The sequence below is a fragment of the Crocodylus porosus genome, unplaced genomic scaffold (assembly GCF_001723895.1).
Source record: "Crocodylus porosus isolate Cpor-Errol unplaced genomic scaffold, CroPor_comp1, whole genome shotgun sequence".
NCBI classification, from domain to species: domain Eukaryota; kingdom Metazoa; phylum Chordata; order Crocodylia; family Crocodylidae; genus Crocodylus; species Crocodylus porosus.
The window spans coordinates 42,757,613-42,784,198 of NW_017728909.1; the positions used below are offsets into that span (position 1 = coordinate 42,757,613).

The following is a 26,586-nucleotide window of genomic DNA, read 5'->3' on the forward strand; positions in this document are numbered from 1 at the left end:
CCTTAAGCAAAGAGTTTGATTAGATGACCTCCTGAGTTCCTTCCAATCCTATTTTTCTATGATGAAGACCAAATCTTTCACCCCTTATTTCTATACAAAATATTATATGTACTCTGCAGATGGTTTGATGGTGGTGTGACTGTAAGTCTTTGTAGCAACTACAGAAGATGGTTTGAACTTGACTGTTCTGTGGTGTTTTGAGATCATATTCTGTTATCATTTGGCCATTGTCCTGTGTTCCTTTCATGTCCTACTGATCAAATATTACAGGAGCTTATCTTTCACCTTCCTTCATGCTCATGCTTTTACCTTGTCAGAGAAGGCAACTATTTTTGCACTTTGGATGAAAGGTATGCCTAGCCAGTGCTATGTTACATGAATATCAGCTTGTTTGTGTAACAGAAGTAGTAAGTTTTCTAGAACACCCTGAAAAAAATAGTTTGATCTTGGTAATCCCCTGTCTGAAGAATAAATACAGTGCCCATCTTTAAGAAAGGGAAGAAGAAGGACCTGGGGAATTACAGACTAGTCAGTCTGACATTGATACTTGGAAAAAATTGTGAAGCAGGTCCTCAAGCACATAGAGGAGAACAAGGTAATCAGAAACAGCCAGCATGGATTCATCAAGAGCAAGAAAGTCATGCCTGACCAACCTGATTTCCTTTTATGATAAGGTGACAGGCTTTGTGAATGGGGGGAGAGCACTGAAGATAAGAAAATCCACCCTAGACAAAAGTGCTGTAGGGTGGATACTGGTTGTACTATTATACTCATCAAAAGTAGTCCTCAATGGCTCCAAATCTAGTTGAGGGAGGTATCAAGTAGGGTTCTCTAGGGGTCTGTCCTGGGTTTGGTTTTGTTTAACATCCTCATGAATGATTTGGATGATGAGACTGAGTGCACACTTAGCAGATATGTAGATGATACCAAGTTGGGTAGAACTACAGACACTCTGGAGGGTAGGACTAGGACCCAAAATGACCTGGATAAACTGGAAAAATGGTCTGCAATCCATCATATGAGATTCAGCAAGGACAAATGCATAGTCCTGCACTTGGAATAACTGCATGCATAAATATAGATTGGGGAATGATTGGCTACGCTGCAGTAATGCAGAGAAGGACCAGGGGGCTTACAGCAGACCATAAGCAGGTTGGACAGGCACTTGGTTGCAATAGTTTCATCCAAGATGATCCTGCCTCAAGTAGGGAGCTGAACTAGATGACCCTGTGAGGTCCCTTCCAGACTTCTGGGAACTAGACATTGTTGCAAGCTACTACTATGACCATCATAGACACACACAAAAAAGGAAGCATTTTAGCAGGTATGTTTCCTATGATCCTAAATTGTGAGAGGTCTTTAGCTTTATAGTCACAACAGGCTTTGGCTCCTGCCTGTGTCTGTCTTTTTAGTTGTGACTCTCTTCCACCACCATAGCTGGCTGTACTAATGCTGGGGCTATAGACTTCAAAGCTGTTTGTTGTCTTGACATCAAGCAAGTACCAAGCAGCATTGTAGGCCTGCAGTGGAAGAGTTTCTCCATTAATGAAAGAATATTTTTACAGCTTTCTTTAATGGAATATCATCTGACTGGCCATGGTGATGCCATGAAATGACTGAATTCCTATTCCCGAGTAAACTCAGTGCAAGTAAACTGAGATCTGTTGTTTGTAACTACACAGGTTTGGAAAACATACCTGCTAAAATGCGTCATTGTTATGTCTATGATGGTCACTGTGGTGGCCTGCGACAGTGTCTACTTCCCAGAAGTCTAAATAGTAGTGCAATAATGAAGTAATCTGGTTTGTGGTGAGAAGGTCTGTTCCTACTTTTCTCAAGGCCTGTTGGGAAGGCGTGTCAATTTTCATAGTTTCTTCCTATTGCCTGGCCTGCATTTCCCTTTATATTACAACTGTCACCAAGCTCCAGATCTCTTTGGTTATATTAGGCAGTACATGGAATCTTTAGCTTTCCAGAGACATTCTTCTGTTATGGAATAGTTCTGACATATTTTTGAGAGAATTTCTGTTCTCAATGACCTAGGTATTTTGATTGTGTTATAGTATAACTTTAAATAGGCTTTGTTGCTCACAATTTTGCTTTCTTCCCTTGCACAAATCTGTGTCACCTGGCACAATAATTGATACCCAACTTTATATTTGGCATTTAATTTTCTGTTTGCCTGTGTGGTTCTTGTTTTGCATCTGATGCTAGTGTAAGCTTTATAAACCATTTATTTTTCCTGTTTTGCATTGTATTAATGACATAACTGTGCAAACTCTCATCCTCTGAGTCGTGGCTTACTTCTTTAACAAGCTTCAGTTTTTAATCTGCTTTTCTTCTTTGAAAACTTTGGCACAATGATTCGCATACGGGGCATTTTCCATTATCATGTGTATCCCCACAAAATCACAGGTCTTCCTTTGCATGTTGTTTGTTTCCTCTGATTTAGATTTGTGTATCTGCTTTTACAAAAATGTTGGTGTATTTATCCTTGTAATGTAATGCCTTCTCTGTGCTATTTGATGTATTATCTCTGTCTGCTCTGCTTACATTCTGCATTTGGATGTGAGCTTTACTGCTAGCTTTGCACACATCTGTAACAGCTGACAGTTAGTGTGGGCTCCCTGAACATTCTCATACATGCTACAACATCTTCTGTCCCTATTACAACGCTAGCACAAACTCGTTCACCTTTTAAGATTTAAAAATCACGTGAATCAGCTATGTTGTATAGTTTGGCAAGTCTATTGCTTCTCCGTCATATTGTTTTACACTTGTTACAAAGATAATTTTTACATATGACGTGGGTTGAAAACACTTTTGGAACGCTTCTAGGATTTTGTGTGGGCCAGCTGCTGACATGTGCACATACTGTTGAAGCATGAGGCAAGGTTTACCCAATACACTAATAGTGATGAGCTTTTTTGTGTCCATTTGTCTCCAGTTCCGTCGCAATTTAATAGTTTTCCTACTGCCATCTAAAGAAGGTCCAGTTGCTACATGTACCCCTTTCATGTCCATTTGCCAGACAGGAATCTGGCAGGCCACCTATTTTTCCCAACCCTCCACCCCCACCCACCTCACAATTCTTCTGATTTCACACACCTCACTTCTGAAGAAATACTCGGTGTATAAGCTTTAAAAATTAAAGCCAAGACACTACAATATTCTGGCTATATCCCTCCAAATCAAGTACTTAATGAAAGTAAACTTAACCCTATTATACATGCTCACACTGTAGTGCTCCTGTTTGGGAATTTGACTACTATAACATCCAGAGTCTTGCAGGTTCAATCCCACAATAAATCTCTGACCCAGTGGCATAACAAGCTGAGCTGGTGCCTGGGGCAAACCCTGTGCAGGAGTGGGGCACATGGTTCCCAATGCACGGAAGGGGCTGTGAGCTGTGAAAGTGGTGGGGGAAAGGAGGCACAGGGCACACAGGTTCTGAGAGCAGGGAGAAGTGGAGGGCATCTGAGAGGTGGGGGGCATAGGAAGGTAGAGGAGGTGGGGCAGTAGCCCGGGAGCTTCTAAACAGTCCCCACTGGGCTGCAAGTGTGCTCTGCCCACCCAGCTATTGCTCTTAAAGGAACAGCAGGTGGGGACTGCTTCAGAGTTCCCGAACTCTGCAGGGGTGGTAGGTGATTCCAGAACCCCTCCTAACTTAGTGCCCAGGGAGGTGTCCCTCTCACCCACCCCTACTTATACTACTGCTCTGACTTTCTCCTTGTCAGCCTTATGCCTTATTTCATTTTGAGGGCTCCAACTGCAATTACACTTTCTCGGGCTTTTAGATAGTTGAGGCCTCCCCCATTCAGCTGTACACTCCTTTGTCAGAACTGCAGGATCTTAATGTGATAAAATTACTGCAACAAACAGAAGCAAGGAACACTGAACAGCAGCCATAGCTACAATCAGGAAGAACCACGCTGGAGCAGCACAGGTGACAGAGAGGAATAAGCTGTAAACCAAAAGAGAAAATCCTAATGGAAAGGGTAAGTAAAGAAACTGTAGGGATTGCCCACTAATTGAGAGGGCTAGGGCAAAATAATAAGAACTGGAACAGTAATGCATCTTCCACCAGCACTAGACAAAAGAGTGGTGAACAGCAGAGACTCCATATGAAACAAAAAAAAAAAGCAACCAAATCTGCTGGCAGGATGAGTTGGAGCTTACCTAGCACTTGATTGGTAACATAGGTGAATTGAGCCGTGCGCCAGAGGAAGAAATGAGGGAATATTTATCCACAAGCCTGATAGAGGAAGACCTGCCAAGTCTTGCTTCAGGCAGCATGGAAAACTTTGCCTGAAGCAAGACTGTGTGAGGCCAGTGTGAGGCCTTTGCTGTCAGTTTTGGGGTGGAGAAGCAAGTAGTTGTTCAACTTCATTCAGTCCTTGGCGCAAAGGAGGGAGGCAGATAAGATGCTACCGAGTTTCACTGAAGATCTGCAGTGACAAAGAGACAGTGTGGGGCAGTGAAACTGAGCACCAGACTAGTTTATGAGATGGGATCTGAACAGGAAATAAACAAAGCCAGAGGGCCATCCAAGTACATTATAGGCTTGTACCTACTTGTCCTTGTGGCAGGGCACTGGTTGCGCCAGCCACTTTAAGGGCCTGGAGCTGGCAGTCACCAGGTACCTGAGGAGGGCAGCCATTTTGGATCTGGGGCTGCCCATATAAACAGAGCAATTCTGCTGTTGGAGGTGAGGCAACAACATTGCCTGGTTGGAGGGCTGCTGATATCATCTGGAGGCAAGGGAGGAGCTGTACAGGATGGTAAGGAGGCTGCTGGTCCTGGGTACGACTTAAAACTGCACCCTGCCGGGAGTAGGTGGCCTGGTGGGGCTCCCAGTGGTGCGGGAGCCCCCAGGAAATGCCAGGCCAGTTACCACCCCGGTGAAAGGTAGGTTGGGGCGCCTTAACACCTAGTCCCCACAACTAGGTGGGTTACCCCTTGTTTTGGAGAGCCCAGAAAATGGACCCTTGGAGAGAGGAAAGGGACATAGACTCAATGCTTGTCTGAACTTCCCCTGACTGGCCCATGCTGGGGCCAGGATCGGAAGGGTCAAAGGGCCAGGGGCCCACCGTGAGGAACACCCAAGAGCTGAGGACCTGGGGTTCTGACTGGCCTGGAGGTGGGTCAGGACTAGTGAGCTGGAGGACCTGGTGGGGGGACCCCCCTGGAAGGGGAAGCGGGTAAAGGAGCTATGCTGCCCAATATGAAGGCGGATGAGATAGCCTAATGAGAGGATTCCAGGTTGGGGTTCAATCAGAAAGATTCTGGCACCCAGAGTGGGGGCCGGTGATAGTGAGAACAACGTGATGCCATCTGCGAGGCTTGGGCTGCAGTGCAGGGGAGGAAAGGAGCCCTCATCTGATTGCATTCAGCCCATAGAACCAGTCTGTCAAGGTCATCCTGGATCCTTACCCTATCTGATGTGCCTGCATTTCCTCACAGCTTAGTGTCAGCCACAAACTTAATCATTGTGCTTTCCACTCCCTCATCCAAGTCATAGATAAAGAAGTTAAAGAGCATGGGCCTAAACACTGATCCCTGGGGGACACCACTGGAGACAGCCCTCCATGTTGAGGCCATCCCATTGATTACAACTCTCTGGGATCAGCCTCTGACTCACTTGATAACCCACCTCAGATGGACATGATGTCTATAATGCAAATTTAGGCACATATTGGAAACCAAGCTTCCCTGAGCCTTCAGGCAAGTGGGATAGAGACAGACATTCAGAAAGCTGAAGCCTGGATTGATTCAATATTTGCAGGTTAGTCTAACCTCTGTAGATTGAACCAATCTGCAAGTGAATAGACATTCACTTTTGATACAGGAAATGCAGGCACATGCCTGCAGTTGCTCAGGCCAGAAGCTGGGAGCACTAGAGCATGCCTTCAGCAGCAGAGAAACTGTGCTGGGGGGTGGGGGGGATGTGGTCAGTCCCAGAAGTAGCCTCAAGTGAACTGGCCAGGGAAGGGGTTTACTTTTCCCCTCCCTGTCCCACCAGCATGGACCCTAGCTTGGGTCTGCCAGGTTCTCCCCCCTTTTTGCTGTAGTGGCCAGGGGCAGAGGCATGGCCAGAAGCCTGCCAGAATGGCTTCCTGAGGCAAAGGGGGAAGGGAGGAGGCTTATTCCCCCCTCCACTTCCTCTGCTCCTAGGAGACTGCAGCCAGAGTCTGCCAGCCCTGACTGCTACATCTGCCAATCATTCCCTGCATGGGGCAAGTGCTGGGATAAGCCAGATGCCAAAGGAGGGGGGAAATAAACTCCCTCCCTGCCCCCTTCACCTAAGGGGGGCCATGCCCCCATCCCTGCTGCTGGAGCAGCAATGGGGAAGGAACTCTGGCAGGGGCAGTAGCCCCTGTGATGGTATCCCAGGAGCACAACACCCTTCCCAGCAGGGGTGGGGGGAAGCTGTGCTGTGGGTAGTAGAACGGGCAGAGCTCCTGCTGACTGCACAGGGTAAACAGAGGCACTGGGGCTTTGAGAGGTGGCCATAGCCCCCCAAATCCCTCTAGTATGCTGCCACCACTTGTCCCACACAATCTGTGGCAGCTCTGCCCACCCTGCTCCAGCCCACAGTGCAGCCCCACTCTAGGAAGAGATTTGCACTCCCAGGAGACCATCACAGGGGCTGCTGCCCCATCAGGATCCCTCCTTCCTTGCCAATCCACTGGCAGGGTTGGGGGCATGGTCAGAGGCCAGCCAGCATGGCCCCCTTAGGTGAAGGGGACAGGGAAGGGGTTCATTTCCCCTCCCTCTGGCATCTGGTGAAGGGGCCAGGAAGGGGGCTTCTTCCACTGCTTGCCCCACACAAGAAGCAATCAGTGGAGGTAGCAGTTGGGGCTAGCAGACCCTGGCTGCAGTCCCCTGGGGGCAGAGGGGGTGAATGGGGCCTGGTCCCTTTGCTTTAGGGGGCCATGCCAGCTGGTGTCTGGCCATGCCCCTGCCTCTGCCCCTTCTGCTGCAGCAGTGAGTGGGGAGTGCCAGCTCGGGTCCATACCAGTGGGACGGGGAGTGGGGAATTAAACCCCCTCCCTGCCCAGTTCACTTGGGGCTACTGCTAGGGCTGGCCACACCTCCTGCTGGGTCGGGGGAAGGAATGCATGACAGAGGCTGCTCTCCCTTGGCCAGGCAGACCCCAGCTGGGGTCCTGGGAGGGAGACATGGGGGGTAATAAACCTCCTCCCTGCCCCTTTCACCTCAGGGGGCCATGCCAGCTGGCACCTGGCCACACCTCTGGCACCCCTGCAGCAATGTGGGGGGGACCCTGACACAGGCTGCTGCCACCCAGCCAGGCAACCCCTGGCTGGGGTCCATGCAGCTGGGACAGGGGATAGAGTGGAGAATTAAACCTCCATCTCTGTTCACTTCATGCTGCTGCCAGGGCTGGCCATGCCCCCACTGCTGAAATAGTAAGCAGAAAAATGCCTGGCAGGGCCAGCTGTGCCCTTGCCTGGCACACCCCAGCTGGGGTCTGTGCTGGTGGGGCAGGGGCGGGAGGCAAGGGAATAAATGTCTTCCCTGTCCCCTTTGTCTTAGTAGGGCCAGCATCAGGCTGCACCCCTGCCCCTGCTCTGGATAGGGAGCAGAGGGACAGAGCCAGCCCTGCTTTGCTGGAGCAGAGAGCACAGCCCAACTCAGGACTGTAGAGCATGCTGGGATGCTGGGGGACTCTGGTTTAACTTAAACCAGGATCTGGGAAAGAAATTCCATAAACCAGTTTGACCTCAATCAGTTAAGTCTGATACTACATTCAACCAGGTTTATATCAAACTGGCTTCAGACATTTTGAAACTGGTTTACATTTGCACTGAACTTATGTTCTGTTACAGGTTTAAACCAGTTTCTGCTCACTTAGACTGGTTTATGTGTAACTTCTGTCCCTAGCCCTGGTGTTGAGGCCAGAATACCCGACATAAAAATAGCATTGAAAGCCTCAGAGAAGCTATTAGAGGTAGATCAGATTCCAAAATAAGAGTACAGATGAGTGACTTGCGTACATGGCAGACTGAATGATCTTGTTCATAACTGACCCTCAACATAAGGAGAGCAATTCAAAAGGGAAAAACTGCAGACAAGCCTTGGGTAAATTAAAGAAGGGTAGGAAAAAGGGAAAATAATCAACTCATGCTGTGGATATCAGATTCCCACCTAGAGATTTACCAGGGATGTTCATCAAGAAACCTAAAAAACAGCACAAGAAAGCTGGACCAAAAGGGAAGAGAAGGAACCTCAATGGATAGACAACGTTTTTGGTAGACTATAGATAAAATGTTGCATTAACAAAAAATACTGTAAGGCTTTATTGGGGGTCTTTGTAAAAAGACAGAAGCCTTTGATTACCCCTGTAGACTTCAAAATACATAACCTCAGGAGTATCACTCTTGAATCTTTAAGCATATAGCAACTTACTCATAACACTAATGGATAATTTACTAACTTTTGAAGGCCAGTTTCTCTAGAACCATTATAGTGTTCCTGGACATCTAGAACTATGAAGATCTCCTCACTGCAATGATAGTAGCTATAGTCCTTTTTTTGCTGTCTCACACAACAGTCCCAGTTGCATCCAATATTTTATTACACGAAATGAAATTCTGGCAGTGAGGTGGCTTGAAAATATAATGGATGTGGGGCAGAATTCTGTTTCTCTTTGAGCAGGTTTCTATCCATCTACCTGGCTGTTTCTGGCCCTTGCTTTACGCTGTGGGCAAGTAAGCCAGCATGTACACTGAACACATACAGTAGGACCATGTGTTGGCTGACCATGTGCTCGGCTATGTGTACTCAGCTAAATCCCGCCCCCCACCCCCAAATGACCAGGGGAATGGTGACCTTTCTGCATCTTGGCCCCAACCACTGACTGGTTAACGCACTTGCACAGAAAGCTGGAAACCCAGATCCTAGGGGGACTGAATTTGTATCTCTCCAAGCTCCTGGCACAGTGCTCTAATCAACATAGCAAAACTGAAGCATGTTCCAGCAACTTTTGAAGCTGAGCTGTTTATACTGGTTATAGTGCAGTAGCATTTAGTAGTCACTGAATGGAAGGCAGTGACCAGGGAAGTTTCTGCCCCATTGGGAGCAAGACTCCAGGCTAGAACACAAGCCTCCCTTCTGCTAGAGCAGCAGCTCACTGAGCCATACTCCTTCTACCTTATGCTCCTCCTCCTGACCCCACATACTCCCTTCTCTTGGCTCCCCAGAATGCCAATTTCAAAAGAATACCAGAGAGGTCTCTGGGTAGTGTCTGACCTGTGATGTGATGATTAGACCCCGTTTCTAGCCAATTAGAGAGAGGTAGCTTCAAACACTCTTTGTGGGAAAGGGGAATATCTCCAGCTTCACGGACAATTGTTAGGATCTTGGGGCTAAAACAGGAGAGGGTCCTCCTCCCAAGTCTCACACCTGATAGCCATGAGTTTCTGGTCACTTATATTTTCTGGCCTCAGATGAAGGTACCTGCCCAGAAAGGGTGGACATATGTGGCCATGTAGACTCCCATGCCAGCACGTGACTATTGTGTATGCCCAGTCTACGCGCATATACACACTGCAGGGGTTAAAGCATTGCTTCCTGCATATAAGGGTCAAAAATGTCACTTGCACAGCTAAAAAGCTGTCATTTGGCTGCATAAAGTATTCTACCCTGAGTCGAATACCTGGAGGATTTTATTTCTTTTGGCAGCTGCCCATCCAGAGCACAGCCCTACTAAGCATGCCCAACAGCAATACTGGATCACAAATTGTGCATAAATGACAAAAATCACAGTTATACAGCTATGCATGCACTATTTAAGCATATAAAGTGAAACCCAGTATATTCTGTAAGAGTCCACAATGTTTAGAATATGCCCTAAGGGAAAAGACCCAGTAAAAGGAAACCTAGCTAAATGGCTTGTTTGTTTGTTTTTTAAATAAATCAAATGGGCAAAAATACCTTCAATCCTAAGCACCCTCACACTAATGAAAAAGGTGCTAAGCTAAAACTTTTGTTGTGCAAAGCAAGGGATATGGGCAGTAAGAAGGAACTGAGTTATGCTCTAGGCCACCTGCCTTCATGTACAAGTAATGATAGTGCATTTTGCGTTGGCATAGCCATAGGGAATAAGATCCCATATATACAAAGACTGGAATAGACAATCAATCAAATAACTGCTGTTTGTATAGTAGGAGGATAACCCACTATATCTGAATGTCTGAGGGTCAGCAATGTAATGTATTTCACTTGTGCCAACATCTGAGTTTCAGGTGAGCGTAGTTTACAGAGCGTAGGAGTGACTGACAGTATTCTTTACTGTGTGGTACAGCTTATTTATCAGATGTGTTAGGGGATACAGGAGCCATTGCATGAGGATTTTTGCTATATTAAACTTTGCTGGATATTCCTTCTGATGTACCCGATGCTTAGTTTTGTATATCTAAAAATGTCCAACAGTAATACTTCCAGTACTGGATGATATCTGTACTAGCACAGAGTAAAGATCTGTCTGTGGTATTGGATTACAAATGATAGGTTATCACCAGTCTCAAATTGAGCACTGTTGGTGAAGAGACAAGTGGCTATATTACTCCAACTGTTTCCACCGAAAGTTTTTACTTGTCTCAAAATCATGAAAGGGAGCTATTGCATATGAGCTGTAATTATTTTCCAAGTGAAATATTTCAGCTGTTTCTAAACAGTTTTCAAGTAAAATTCATTTCTTTTGAGGGCTAGCTCCTTGCCAAATTATGTTTTAAACAAATGAGCTGCTATTGTTTTACTTTATTTTTTAACTAAATTGTCAGTAAAATGTAGAGGATCTTCAAACACTAAAACAAAATAGACTTAACCACTTAGAACTTAACCCTACAAGGCCCTTTGTTTCTCTGAAGGCTTCTGAACAGTTCAGATACAGACAAGTTCATTCCATTAATTTGTTAAAGAAGGTTATTCCTAGTATATAGTTGAACGAGGCTAAAAAGTTATATTTCTACTTTCATGCTTTTGAACATTTTATCTTAAATTTTAACTTGATACAATTTGATAGCGAACTTTTAGCTTGCAATATAAACATTAACTGGGCATTTCAACTGTATAAGAATTAATATAAAGAGACTGAAATTAGAGTTTCCTCCTCATTTCAAGATTCCCCTGTGCTGTCATTGGTTCCTTATGGATGCTCCTTGTTTTTATTTTTAAGCAATCCTCCCTATGCTTTACACTTCTACCTCCAAGAAACTGTTACAGTACCATCTTTTTGAGCAGGAGTGGCTGAGCTGTATTAGCTGTTCAAAAGGCTTATAATTACTGCACTATAACCAAAAGGGAACCTGTGTATGTCAAAACATACTACCTCCACACTCACTTGGTTTCTACTGATTTCAGGTGCAAAAGGCCATAACAATAAATTTAATAGAGGTCTACTACATGATAAAGTAGGCCCAAAACTACCAGCTCAGGAAATTAGATTTTATGCCATGTTTAGCCAGAATTAAGTACTACACAATATTTTTGTACTAGTAAAATAATTGCCTTGGTGGTTAATAAATACACTTCCACTTCTCCCTAGTACTTACTCAGGTGGGCAAGGCTCAGTGTTGCAGGTTCTTTGGTTTTCTGGTGGCTTACTCTCAGGGTCACAGTAATTGTTCTGTACAATGGAGTTGTCATCCAGCCTTTTACACACTGCCTCTTGTTTCTGTGTACCTTGAAAAGAAATTGGACACCGCTGATTAGTAATGGCTACTCTTTTTCTACTTACTGGCTGTGTCTACACGAGATGCTGACTGTGCAGTTATTACTGCACAGTCATTTAGTAGTTGTATATCCAAGTACTAAATTACTATGCAGTAACTAACATCACTGTTCAGTAGCATCCCCACGCAGTTTCCTGGTAACGCCAACTGCATAGTAGCTCATTATTACTGCACAGTAACGTCACATCACATTTTGTGCCACGTGACACTACTGCACAGTACTAACAAGCTACTGTGTAGTAGTAACAAGCTACTTTGCAGTAAGCTGCTTGTGTAGATGTGGCCACTGATCAGTAAAATTATGCTTCATTTACTAGCCATAAATGTTACAGTTCAACTCAAAAAAATATACCAATAAAAAAAATTGACCAAATATGACCACAAAATATCTTTCAATTTACTGTAATCTAAGGCAACCACACTGTAAAGAGAATTCCAAATAATTGCTGTATTCTAAAACAAAGAGAATATATTTATAGGTTTAGTAACAGATTGTTTTTATTTGCATATTGCATGAAATCTATTTCCCATCTTTTTCCTCCCCCAGCAAAAAACTCCAATTCCAAGCAAAATACCAACAGCTAGACTGTGGTCACATTTCAGTGCAGAATTATTGTTTATATGTTTTGGGCATAGTGTAGGATGAAATGCCTTATTTTTAAACATTACATTCAATAAACATTGTTTCACTTAAATTATAAAACTGGAATCCATTCTGAGAGATGCAGCTTGTGCCTTTGAAAGCTCATCATGCCTGACATTCCCAGTTCCTCTTTAATTACATTGATTAGCAAAGGCAGTAAGAAAGTGGTCATTAGTCTTCCAAAACCAATAGTAAACTATTGTCCAAAAGGAATATTTTAAGATAACTAGACTTTACTATTTAAACACCAGAATTCACAAGTGTAAATAAATCTGTTGGGACTGAAGTAACATTTTCATCTGATAATCCTTTAGACCATGGACATAAATGTGGTACATGCTTGTTGAAAATTTATATTCAATATGCTCCCTTCCCCCACTTTTTTATAACAAGCATGTTGATTTCTTTCCTAGAGTTAAAAGAGGATAACGACCAAACGTATAAGTAGTTCTTTTATGTAGTGTCAATGTAATAATGGGATTATTTGTGAGCAGGTTGCAGGACTGGGAGCATAACTTGAAACAAAAGCAAAGTTAAAAAATGTGTGGTTTGTTTTTTTCCTAAATTGTGAACTATCACAAAATAAATAGGAGTTAACACAATGTGGCTTTGAATTATCAACCAATTTTTTTTTCAGAGCTGTCTTCCCAGCTTTACATGTTCCTTTGCCCTTGAAGACAAGGGATTTACAGGAGATGGACTCTGACAGCGGTAAAATGAAGAATGAAGAAAAGAGAAGTGCACAGTGTTGTTTCAGCAAGTACATCATTTTAAATAGATCTTTAAAACAAAGAATACTCAGGAATTCCAAATTATCCCGCAGGAGGAAAACAAAATCAGTGTTAACAACATCCCCTTAAACAACAGTTTTGGTTAACCATGAAGTCCACCAACTCTTTCCCTGTGATGGAACTTAAAGGAAAATAGTGTGATACCATGTTAACTTAATCTGAAATATGATCATTAAACATGGGAAACTATCACCTCAAATGCTAGGCACCTAATTCGTTTTCTGACCCCAAGATAGTCATTAAAACACTGTCAGATTTCTTTTCACACCTCCTGGTTATTTTACTTAAGATGTGTGAGTTCTAAACACTTCCCTCCTCTCCCTCCCCCAATATTAGCCACAAGAAGCTGAAGGAAAACCCATCAGGCCCACCAAGCTTGTGAGGCCAATGAGCCATCAAGTCAGTCAAAATAATACACCTCAGAGCTTCAGGAGGCATTATTTATGGTCTGCGAGGACCCAAGGGCCTTACAACTAAATTTAAAACTTTCCTCAAATTATTTTTAAAATACTTTTCTTGTTTTAAACTAGCCAAATAAATTATCTAATCACTTCTTATTCATGGAGGCCCAAATCAACAAAGGGACATAGGTATAGAAACGCTCAGTGTTGTTTTGACTGACTTCTGGGCACACAGCTCTGGTACTGAAATTCACATATCCAAGTTAGACATAATTTTTTTATGGCAGCACAAATTGATAGGCAGTAATTATATCCCTTCCCAGCTTTCATTTTGCTAAACAAACCAAGCTCTTTCAGAATCCTCTCAGCTGATTGGCTCTCCATTCCCTTACTTAACCTAGTACTTCCCTAATTACTTCATCTTTCTTGAACATGGATGATCAGAATTGCACAAGATATTCTAGATGAGGTCTTACTAGTACTGTGACTCTAAATACGGATGCTGTGGCACCCTGGGGTGCCTTGAGACCTTTTCAAGGATGGCACAGGATGACATACAATGTTAGCACTGTTATGTGTGCAAATATGATTCACAGGATAAACCCAGGGGGCATGTGCAGATGAGCGTGGCTGTATGGTATGTAGCACCACAAACATGTCTCCAGCGCCACATACTATACAGTCTGGTGGTCTCTGTGCTGCAAGGGTGTGCTGCCCACGTGTGTGCGACTCCAGGTTTTTTTCCCCCGCAGATTTTTTTGACCCCTGGTTATCCAGGGGTTAAAAAAAAAAAACATAGAAAAAAGAACTGGAACAATGCATGCTCAGGCAACGCACACTGCTGAAAAGCAGTCGGGCTGCCCAGAGCTGTACTCTGGCTGCTGGGCAGGCTCTGCCCAGCAGGATCACCACAGCTGCGGCCCCGGGAAGCCCCCAGAACCCCAGGTAAGGCTGGTGGGGCCAGCACAGTGCTGGCCCCAGCCTCCCCTGCTGCCCCCGGGGTAACTTGCCATGCGCCAAAGCGCACATGGCACAGGCTTTCCCTACGGACTATTAGGTGCAGTGCAAGGTGTACCGCTGCTAGATGTCCCCAGGGAATCAAATGTCCAGGCATGTCTGTATGCACCCAGAGATTTCAAATAGGAATCCACAGTGTTAAAGACATTCTGACATGTTGTGGTCTTTCTGGGTTCTCAGCAACAGAAACACTCTATTATTTTTCTATAGTCAAAAAATAAGTGAATATTAAAACCCAGCATTTTCCAAGGGGTGCCTTGTATCTAAGGAGGGGTGCCATGTGTCTAATGAGGAGTTTAAAATGGCTGAGAATCATTTCTCTGCTAGAAATAACCAGCTTTATACATCATAGAATTGCAGTTGCATTTTTCATACTGCTACATCCCATGATCAGCTAGAGCACTTTCTCCTCATCATTTCCAGCTTAGTTCTGAACATGTAGCAAAAATTTTTGGCTGCTTACAGACATAAACACTCCCCGCCCAAATAGTGCTTTGCTTTAAACTCAGTTCACTCCCATCCTGAGCTCAGCAAATGCCCAGAAAAGGCATCTTTTTAGTTTGACCCAGCTTGCCCAATGTCTGTAGACCGGGCCCTTCACTGAGGCTTTTTTGGAGCTTTTATCTAATAGCTGATTGATTCAGCTATTAGACAAAAGTGCTAAAAAGCCCTGCTGAAGTTGTGACCTATACAGACACTGAAGAGTTGGGTTGAACTGATGCTCTGCCTATTTCAGTAAAGCGCATTTTTTCACATCTGTCAGCAGTCCTTCTTATCAGTCCTAAACACATGATCTTGGATTTTGTGCTATTAAATTTCATCCTAGTTCTGTTGTACAGGAGTTAAGGTCATACAGTCAACAGATATGCATAACTGGAACCAGATCTGCCAAGTCTGTCACCTAAGCAAGAGGGACATTTTTCTACTCAACCCCCACTGTGGGTAACTGTAAGTTCTTCATAGCACCAATGTGAGCACTAATGCTAATTGCCCTCTTTCTCCTAGAGTTGCTAGTTAACAGTTACTAGATGGCAAATAGACCAACATTTAATCCTTTCAATTTCTGACCACATCGTTCTTCTCAGAACTGGAGAGTGCTACTCTAGAGATGACTTTATCCTCAATGGGCATGTCCAGACGAGCACAGTCATGAGGTATGTGGTGCTGCAAACATGTTTTCAGCACCACGTACTGCACAATCCAGTGTCCTCTGTGCTGCCAGCGTGTGCTACTCCAGGATTTTTTTCCTACAGGTTTTATTTACCCCTAGATATCCAGGGTTCAAAAAAATCCACAGGAGAAAAAAAATGGAGCAGCACAAACAGGCAATGCACGCTGCTGAAAAACAGAGCCCAGCTGTCCAGAGTGGCACTGTGGCTGCCAACCAGGCTCTGCCTGGTGGGATCAACATGGCTGCAGCCCCAGGAGGCCCTCAGGACCCCAGGTAAGGCTGCTGCAGCCAGCACAGTGCTAGCCCCACCCTTCTCTACTGACTCCAGGGTAACTTGCCATGCGCCAAAGTGCGTGTGGCACAGGCGGTCCCTGGGGACAAGTAGCTGTGGCACAAGGTGCACCACTGTTGGTTGTCCCTGGGTAACCAATCATCTACACAAGTCTGGATGCACCCAACAAGTATAATTTTTAAAAGTAGTATTAAAATATTTTTAATTAAAATGGGACTTTTTTGTTCTATAAATTCATGCATTGAAGGTCTTTATGAAGTTACATTGCATTTTTTGAACAGTACTGATACATTCCTACTGAAGATCAGTAGACTCCTCCAAATTTCCCTCTAGCATCATATTCATCTCCCTAGGGCTTCCAGCTGAAACTTGGCAGCTATGAAATTCATTTCTGAAGAGTTTGTAGTAGGAAAGCACTTTAACCACAGTGAACACAAAGCTTTACTGTGCTCAGCTTTCAGTTCAATTTTAAACCACCAGGGTTGCTAAGTCCAATATAGGTAAAGTTTCATAAAGCAAACAAGACAGTGCTCACCACTGTCCATTCATACAATGAAGAATCTTTAATCTATACCAGGCAGACAACCCAGATGAGGACTTCCTGGCCAAAAAATATGTTGATCCAGTGTTAAATAAGCTACTTAGTAGCACCTTGCAGTACAGAGTATATTTTACGACTCAAAAATGAAGACATGGATTACGGAAAGTTTAAATCATTGCCACAAAATTGAAGTGCTACTTAAAATACTGTCTTTAAACTTTTAATTTTAGAACAACAACAAACAACTGGAGAAAGTTGTCAGTACTGTGGGTTTAGGTAACAGACATGGTCTAGTTTATCCCTGTGGACCTTATGGAGTCTTTTTAAATAATCAATTCTTCCCTGAGAATATGGCTTTTCTTCAAATAATCTGAAAAACATTGCAAACCCATGGGGGAATAATTGCAACCAGTTAGACAGAAACACTATGCTTTCAAATCTACAGATTTATAGTATATAATAAAAGACATAAAATGTCCTTATGACTGGTCAGTGCAAGTGTAATAGAAAATAAAACACTAGTGGTTTAGTGACCATATTCCCTGTAGATTTGGAGATGTTTTGCAGATTTCAGTTTCCAAATAGTCTGCATGACTTTCAGTGGCCAAATTTAAAATTATATGGGGCACATTTTATTCTTAAATTAAAATTGCAGGCATGTACATGCTATATCTATTTTTAAAAACAACCCCCAAAAATTGTGGTTTGTGATTGTAACAGTTGATTATAAAGATGCCAATACCAATACATGGCGAGTTTTGCATCACTAAAACTAGTGCATGCTGGTTAACCCAGACATACTTTCTGAGCTCACTCATCAGATCACAAGATATTCATCACAGAACTAAAGTTACATTTTCCTTGATGAGGGCAAGTATATTTTATTTGTCCAGAGACAGTTTTACAATCTTCTGGGAGCACAGAAGAAAATTAGTGGGCACCATTTTATCATGAAAGGAAAGCAGCCGGTTATTTATTTTTAAAAATGTTTTGATTGAAAACTTCATCTGAAAAAATCCAATTTTCCTTCAGGTTATCTGTAATGAAATGCCTCAACTAAAGACTAATATTCAGCACATTATGATAGAAAATGTTATTGTGTTTCCTTTCCTACTTAGCTTCCACTTGACTTCTTGATAAATTAAAAAGGCTGGAAAGTTGTGAAATATTTCTTTGCATACTACTGGCTAGAGGCAAATTACTTCCTCATAGAGCAAGGGAGGCACTAGGGCAGGAATTATGAACCTTGCTAAAATCCCTGGACAGTCACAGACTTCCTATTTGAGAGTTAAGAAGCATCATTTAAGAAAAAAGTAGAAAAAGAATTAAACTACAACTCAATAATCTAAATAGGATGTACTTTCCTTCCCATTTTCTCTATTTGCCATTTCTTTATTCCTATCTCTCCTACCATTACTCCCCTTATCTCCCTATGTATCCATATTTCTGTGGGAGTTTTTTATGTTCTCTTGGCTTCCTTTTCATGCTGCTCTACCTTTTTTCTTTTTCTAGTTCATCCTTATTTCTGTTCTTTAATCCTTGGGTTCCATTTTCCATTCCTACTAGTTATTTTTTCACTCATTTTCATCCTTCCTTGAAGGCTGTACTTGTATACCACATTCTGTTGCTTTCCATTTATTCTCCTGTATTCTTGTTTCTATTTACCATATGTTCTCACACATAACACACTCCAGCACACCTTGTTCTTAAAAAGCATGATGGATTTTTTGTCGTTTTGGCTGCATGGAGCAGGGACAGACCTGAATCCTTCAGCTCCCTCACCCTACCTTTCCTGCTTAACCAAACCTGAACCCCTATAATGTTGAAAAGAGTCAAAAAGTCTCCAAGTTTGTGAAACATGAGAAGCCCCAGGAGCAGCTAGCAGGCAGCAAAATTGCCCTTAAAAAGAGCAATCTTATCTTAATTAGTAGAACATCAAGACCATTAAAAAGGAGAGATGATCACTGATACCTAGGGAGTGAAAAACAATGAGCCATTAAAGTCTACTGGCTCCCTCAGCTGCCCAATTAGTAATGTCAAAGCTGCTACATTGTGGAGAAGAAGTCGAAACAAGGTATCTTGGGCAAAAAATCAGTTTCCTTGCTTAAGACATGCACCTCATTCTTGGGGGGATGATTTTGGGGGAAAAGATGTTGCATGCAAGAACATATGGCATATATTTATCTCACCTCAACAACATTGTTTGTGAGCCCCCCACCTAATGCATTTGATTTTTTTGGACTGTCCTTCCGTCAGTTTATAGAGACCCATTGTCCTAGATGCCTGATAAAAATTAAGACATTTTTAAGCATATCTAACCCCTGTTGTGCCTGGTAATGGGGGCAGGCAATGCACGTGTTCTGCCCAAGCATACCTGCTTCACAGACCTAGACAAGCTATTCATTTTCATGTAGAAAGCTTCTTACTACAAATCTAGCTAAGCACAGATTTTACCGTATGCAAATAACATCTCTGTTTAGAAGATAACACTAACTTCTATGTTTCCCCTGGGTTTTGATTTGAATTCAAGTTTAAGGATAAGTTTTTACTAGTATCAATGACAGAAGTTTAAGTGAGGCAGCCCTTGCCCCATTCTCTGCCCTAGCCCAGCCCAAATCCCTCCCTCACTGCAGGGGCATTGATCTGCCCCGCCCCCCCACTACAATAGACTTACCAGCTGGAAGCAGCTGTGTCCAGCATGGTAACCAATCCACCATCTATAACATTGTATCTATGGGAAAATTGGTTCCGAGTTACAATGTTTGTACTTAAGACACAGTTGTCAGGAACCAATTATGTTCTAAGTCTGAGGACTGCCTGTCTTCAGCATCCCCGTGCTTCAAAATGGCAGTAGAGACACTTTAACTAAAGCTCCTTGAACAAGCTTTATTTAAACCATTTAAACCCCGCCACCATTCTGAAGCACGGGACTCTGTATACATGAGATGCAGGTGCTTTAATTAGAGTGGCTCTCATAGCCACTCTAATTAAAGCATCTCCCCCCCACACCCGTGTAGTATGTGTAAAGATGCCCAGTAATGGTATAAGAATCCAGAGTCTCTGTTGAGACCATACTTAACAACATTCAATCTGTGGATGATTTCTTGTTCCCCAATTCTGCTTTCAAGTTGTTTCTTAAAATTCTGGATTCTTATCCTACCTGCACCCGACGCTATACCACAGTATGCAGTAGATATACCCTTGGAAAAGTGTGGCTAGCTTTCTACCTTTGCCACACATTTTTTATTTTTGTGCACTGCATCTCTTATTCAATCAAAAGGGAAAAAGTGTTCCAAAAATAATCAGAATTAATTGGAATCCCATTTTTTGTGAAGTTCCAATCCCAAGTTTGAAATTCAATAGGTTTGAGCACAGACAACATTCAAATAAATATTCTACATCCTGAAGAAAATGTGGAAGAAATCTGCATTATTTTTATGAAATATTATATGTGATTTAGTTTGCCTAGTCAAATGCTGCTTCTTGCCTGACCTCAGGGTAACATTTCTTTCCAAAGACGTATGTTCAGAGTTGGGAATAGGTGATCAATGGAATAACATGTATGCCTGGGGTGGGTAAGTGGACTATCAAGACTCATTAATTATTGAGGAAGTCTACTGAAGAAGTTCAGTAGATATGCTAGCCAAACAACTGATTCTGTCAAGTGAACTGGTAACTGAACAAGGATCACCTAGCAGAATTCTAATCTCCTGACAAGGGTAATTAATGGATCACCTGACAAAAGGGTCTGGAGGTTATAAAAACTCTGGGCATGGAGTAATTAAGCTAGGGATATTTTGGAGGTAAACATTGACTCTAGAGGCCTACACAAATCTACATTAAAAGAACATTATCAAGGTTCCCCAAAAGTGAGGAAGAGCCAGAATTAAAGATGTCTGTGCAATCTTAATTTGCCCATTTTCTGTATGCATGTTATAATACAATCTAATAATACAATTAAATTACAATTTAAATAATATTTTTCCAAATTCCTTGCTTCATTCACTGCACAGAATCATGATGCTCAAACAAATGAGGAGCCACTCAGTACTGTTTTATCTTCATTTCTAAACATGTGACCTTATGCCTTATTAAATGCACACTATTAAATCCTTGTTAAAATACAGAATTCTGAATTTTTCCATGAACTGTAAACTGGATCCCATCATTATAAAGTTCAAGGGTTTTGAAAGACATTACTTAATCTTCATAATACTTGAGTTGAGGGCTGGTAAGAATGCACTTTTTCAATGGAAGGCAAAAATAAAGAAGTTAAAGTCAAAAGTTTCCATTCACTTGGAATGCCCATTTTTAGATATTTGAGTCCTGATTTTTCAGGGTACTTGGTATTATACAGGATATTAAATATTGAAAGAACAGCTCTCACTGACTTCAGTTGTCATTGTGAGCGCTCAATAGTTTTCTTGGTGTCTAGAGTTCTTGTGAATCAGGCCCCAGGATCTCTAGATACCAAGAAAACAAGGAACACATAATGATCAATCCCTTAGGTAATGCTTGGTTTAAGTGACAGCTTAGTATCACTTAAACACACCTCTGCTGTGCCAGAATCCAGTTCTCCAGGACAGGAATCCTTGTGGGTGAAATCATTTATTGGACCAACTGTACCGTCAGTGTAGATGTAGGTAAGCTTTTGGGTATCACAGTATCCTTCCTAAGGCATCCAAGACAGTAGCAGACACAGCTAAGCTAAAAAGCAGATGGAATAAAAGATTATTAAGTAGGGTCATTATGACCTGTGACGCATAGGATTTAGTATCAGGAAGATTATAATGGACCATAATGCCATTGTCATGTTCAGTCCCCAGTACTTAGCACCCCATACACTGATGAATTTCCATTCCCATGCTTGTCTTGTAAAGGTGATGGAGAGATTTCCATTGACCACTAGAACTGTGAGGTCAGGCAGGGGGTGATTTTTCTATGAAAAATGTTCTCCTACATGTGTTCTATCTCTCAGCTTTATGGGTTTTTTTCAGTGGTTATTCCTTCTGGTGTATAGTTTTTTGTCTGATTTCACCCACATGGTTTCCATGACAGCATTTGTTGCACTGAATGAGGTATTCCACATTCTAGAATAAATGAGTATGATCTGTAGATTCTGATGGTTTTGTTTGTGGGGATTACTGACTGTTGTGGCAGTAGAGATATGTTGACAGGTTTTATTGTTGAGGAATGGCTGTGTTCCACTAGGTGCCTGTTTACTTGCAGGGAGTTTACTTCTAATGATGAGTTAGGTAAAGTTGAAAGGCTGTTTGAAGGTCAGGAGTGAGAGTGTTCACATTATTTTTCTCAAGGAACAGTCCATTTCAGGTATAGGCTGTAGTTGTTTGATGATCTTTCTTAATAGGTTCAAGTGTGGGATGGTACATGACAACCAAGGGTGTGTGGTCAGTAGGGGTTTTTTTTAATACAGATTTCCCTTGCTTTATGCTATACATGCATTCCTGGAAAATGGCACATAACTCAAATTCGCATAAAGGGAACCCACTTTACAATGTAGCAAATAAAGATACGTTCCAAGACCTTGACCGTACTGACCCCCAGACCCATTTCTACCACTTTTTCAGGACAATTTTAGTACTCACCAACAGCAAACCGTACACACAAACACAGGGTGGTGATGAATGCTACCATAATGGGGATGGCAACTACAGAAGCACATGTCGCAGACAACAAGCGAGGAGCACAGATCCACACAGGAGACTATATTTTGGTGTGTGTCACTCTCACAATGCACTGCACAAAGCAGCTGACTGTGGGCTTCCACCATACCAATCGCATAAGAGTGAATTTACCTTGCATAAAACAAATTTTTGGTATAAAAAGGCTCATTGCATAAGAGCAAATCCGTACAGAACCCACATAAAGTGAGGGAAACCTATATATATATATATATATCAGAGTAGGTTCCTGTGGGGTATATAGGTTGGTCTTTCAAAGATATAGTCTATTTTGCTGCTGGAGTGCCCTGGCTGGCAACTTTCAGTTTGGCCAGATGGGTGTCAGAAGTTGTGACAAGGAAGGCCTTGGGGCTCGAGGGAATCCTAGGGAGGAGAATAATCCCCCTGTACTTACCTCAGGAGAGGAAAGAATCACCATGGCAGCACAGAGCAGCACACCACATTTCTGGAGTCAGTGCTCCCTAAGGATTGACAACCGGTGAGTGCAGACAGGTACTTCCAGCCCTGGAGAGGGGCAGCCTGGGAGAGACATCAGTGTCCAGGAAGCAGAGATTATGGACCCTCCTGCCAGTGCCTGCCTATAGCCATCTGCAGTACAGAGGTACTCAGCAAGAGGTATGGGTGGTGGGTGGGCCACTGCAGAGGGAAGCCCACTGCTGGAGCATGGAGGTCGTGTGCCTGAATCTGGTCAAAGCTGCTGCCAAGTACGTGCCGGGGAGGTGGAGGGGGATCCAGAGGGCCAATCCCTTGAAGAGCGGAGGGTGGTGTCATAGGGCCCCAAAGAGACTGTTTCTTTCCTCTTTTCCTTTTTCTTTTGATTTGGATTTAATTTGACTGCCTGATTTTGGGCAGGAACAATAAGGGCTCTGACTTAAAGGGACAGGTAGGGCAAAGTGCCCCAATAGGATACTTGCCTTGACACTGATCTAGGACCTCAATTTTGGGGACACTGAAGCATGAACTCTCCTTTTGACTGTTAACTGCCTTGTGAATTGACTGCTGGAGACAAGATCCAGGACAGTACCCCTTCCCCCACCCCTGGGAGTTTGAGTACCAAGAGCCTGACTCAATGAGTTTTTCCTGGCCCCTGGCCATCTTTGAGTAACCCTACCTTGGCCAGAAGGGGTCTGTACCCTGAAAAAATCAATCAGACCCAACATCCAGTGTGTGGTAAGGGTGGGTATAGGGAAGGTAGAACCCCACGATTACAACGTTCCTGAATCAAGATGGAATGAATATTCTGAAACATGTAGCACCAGATCCTGTTCCATCTCTTGGGTACCTAAATGGACTTAGGCACTTAAAGACAATTAGATTCTATTCTGCTAAAGTCCATAAAAATGCATTCATGCATATTTTGTAATATACCATCACATTAACTTTTAGATTGAGTCACAAAAAGGCAAGGAAGGAGGACTTAGCCATTTTTTGTATTAATGTTTTTTTCCATGACTTAAGTAGGGTGGAATAGGATAATGCTTTGGTATCCAAGTCCACTTGTGTGCCTAACAGAAGTCCACTTGTGTGCCTAACAGGTAGAATACATTCTGGCCTACAGTATTTGGCTAGGGACAAAGTTGCACATTAACTGGTTTAAGTGATCAGAACCTGATTTAAACCTGTAACAGAACAGAAGCTCAGCGTACATAAATCAGTTTCAAAACTGGCTGAAACTGGTTTAAGATAAACCTGGTTGAATGTAGTAACAAATTTTGCTGATTTGGGTCAAACCAGTTTATGAAACTTCTGTCCTGGTTCTGTTCCTCGTTCAAGTTAAATCAGAGTCCCCCAGCATCCCAGCATGTTTTGTAGCCCTGGGCTGTGCTGTGCTATCTGCTCCAAAGAGCAGGGCTGGTCCCATGCCTCTGCTCCCTAGCTGGAGTAGTGAGGGCTGGCTGACAAAGGGATGGGGGAAGGCGAGCCCAGAGGGGGATGCAGCCCAGTCTGCAGGGGGAAGACTGCCCCCACAGGCAACCTCTGGTTGGAGCCAGGGAGAGGAGTTAAACACCCCTTTCCCTGCTCAAACTTAGGGCTGACAACTGTGCACTACAAATCCCAGAGGCACCTGGAAGCAAAAAGAGGAAGTGATGAGCAACCCTGCAGAGTCCTGCTGCTGTAATTCTGTACTGCAAATCCCAGAGACCTTGGGGGCAGTAGGAAGAGGAAGTGAACACACAGCCAGAGACCTGTGTTCCAGCACCCCTTGGTTTCTGGCCTGATCACTGCAGGCATGTGGCTGCATTTCCTGAATCAAAAGGTAAATGTCTGCTCACTTCTGTTTCAATTTAATCTGTGCACCTTAGACTAACCTGCAAAGACTGAATCGATTCAGCCTCAGGCTTTTTGACTGTCCCTACCTAGCCTTTATGACCTGCATCTTATAAGAGGACAATAACAGCCAGTTAGGAAAATTTGAAAACTTCTACCCCATGTCACCTTAAAAATCATCATTGTATTTAATAAAAAATATTTTAAAGACCCTCAAAGATAAAAGTAGCCCAGCTACCAATTTCCCAACTGATTTTTTCCCTTATTTATTACCATGATTTTTAAATTTTAGTCATCAATACTTGCATTAGAAAAGTTTTGCTAATCTCTAACGTAGGTTGAATGAAAAGATAGCGTTTGTATAGGTAAAATTGCAATAGCTGGTAGTCATATATTAAAGATATCCAAACAGTAGATGTATTTCTAGAGTTTTTCTACCCTTCTTATTTTAATTAACATATTTTAAAAAAACTGTCTCTTACCTCATTCTATTTTTCCCTAACTAAGCTTTGTGAATCTCTCTTTTTTTGATATATGAAAAAAGATGTTTTACATGATAATAGCTACAATGAAACAAAGATTTCCTGAATAGGCCTTATTTTCTTTATATTAAAAGGAAAAAAAACCAATCACCATATGACAGCAGGGTGACTACAAGCTCCACCCTCGGGCCACTCATGTCACTGGCCTGCCCCTGCCCAGGTCAGTCCACCCTGTTGTTAAAACGGGAGGCTGCCCCACTTGTGGCCCTGGTGTACTGGGCCAAATACATGGCTCTGAACCACCCCTACACCATGTCCCATACCTCACAGATGGCATCCAAACTGCTGACTACTCTGGCCCTTTGCTGGAGTAAATTCTGTCTCTTGCTGGGCCTCTAACACTCTGTGCTTTGCCAGGCCTCAATCACTCCACCCACTCCTGGCCCTCACCACCCATTCTTCCCTACTCCATGCAATCCTTCAGGTCCTACCCCTGCCCTACTGTACATGGTCCTTTGGGCTACGTTACTTACACACTCCATCTGGCATATGCACAGTCCTTCAGGCCACCCACAGGCCCTAGTCAACGTGGCCTCTGGCTTTCTGCCCCACACTGGGCTGAACTCAGCCTCTAGTTCCTCTCTGGGCCACTACTCTGCCCCTCATAGGGCCATTGCTCTGCCCCACACTGGGGCCACTGGTCTTTACAGTTCTTGGGCCTCAGGCCCCACTCAGTAGGCCTTGGCCCCTGTTTCAGGCCCCACCCAGTGGACCTGGGCCCTGTGTCAACCCAGGACTAACAGGAACCTCCTCCATCCTCATAGTTCCTACCCTAACCTCCAGGTACTCTGGGAGCTGCTCTCCTCAGGCTATGTGATGTTGCTCCACTGGCTCCCTAGATGTAACTGCCAGCTCAGCTCCTACAGCCTGGGCTTATACCCTGGATGCCCAGCCCTCATCCAATCTGGAATGCAGTCATGTGACTGCCTAATTGGGCCTAACCGCACCTGCCAGATGCTCCACAGCCTGCTTAAACCTCTTAAAGTGACAGGCACAAGTTGGGCTCTGCCACACACCACAGTATTTTTGCACATTAAGCTGAAAGGAGAAGGGGTCTCATTTTAGCTACCATGAACTGCTTCCAAATGAATTTTCATGCTGAGTAAAATTTACAAATTCAGTTTGAATGTAATCACCTTTTAGTCTTTCATATATTTGGCTTAATTACCTTTGCCAATCTCTTGCTTCAGGATAGTTCTGTATTTCTGACACAGAATAGTTCAGAACAGTTTGCATGACAAAAGAGTCATGAGGAAAATCTTCACTCTATTAAAATTAGTTCAAGTTCTGCCAAGATTTCATTCCTGCTATGGATGTGGGAGTTCATTACTTGTAGCCTCCTTATTCTTGGATTTACCTTTCTATCCTAATGAACTCTTCCTGCATCCACCTCTTCCTTTCAACTTCCTGTTTAAAATTTAATTATTCTACAATGCTCACTAATGTACTACACAGCAAAAAA

The 26,586-nt window shown here is 43.3% G+C and overlaps 1 protein-coding gene across 1 annotated transcript in view; it reads right to left on the reverse strand.

The window, feature by feature from the left end:
* The window catches only part of ADAMTS6 (ADAM metallopeptidase with thrombospondin type 1 motif 6), a 346,787-nt gene that overhangs the window by 38,988 nt on the left and 281,213 nt on the right, over positions 1-26,586 (reverse strand). The window contains exon 21 of the mRNA XM_019532140.1: positions 11,577-11,706. Coding sequence (XP_019387685.1) covers positions 11,577-11,706 — 130 coding nt within the window. The remainder of the gene's footprint in view (positions 1-11,576; positions 11,707-26,586) is intronic.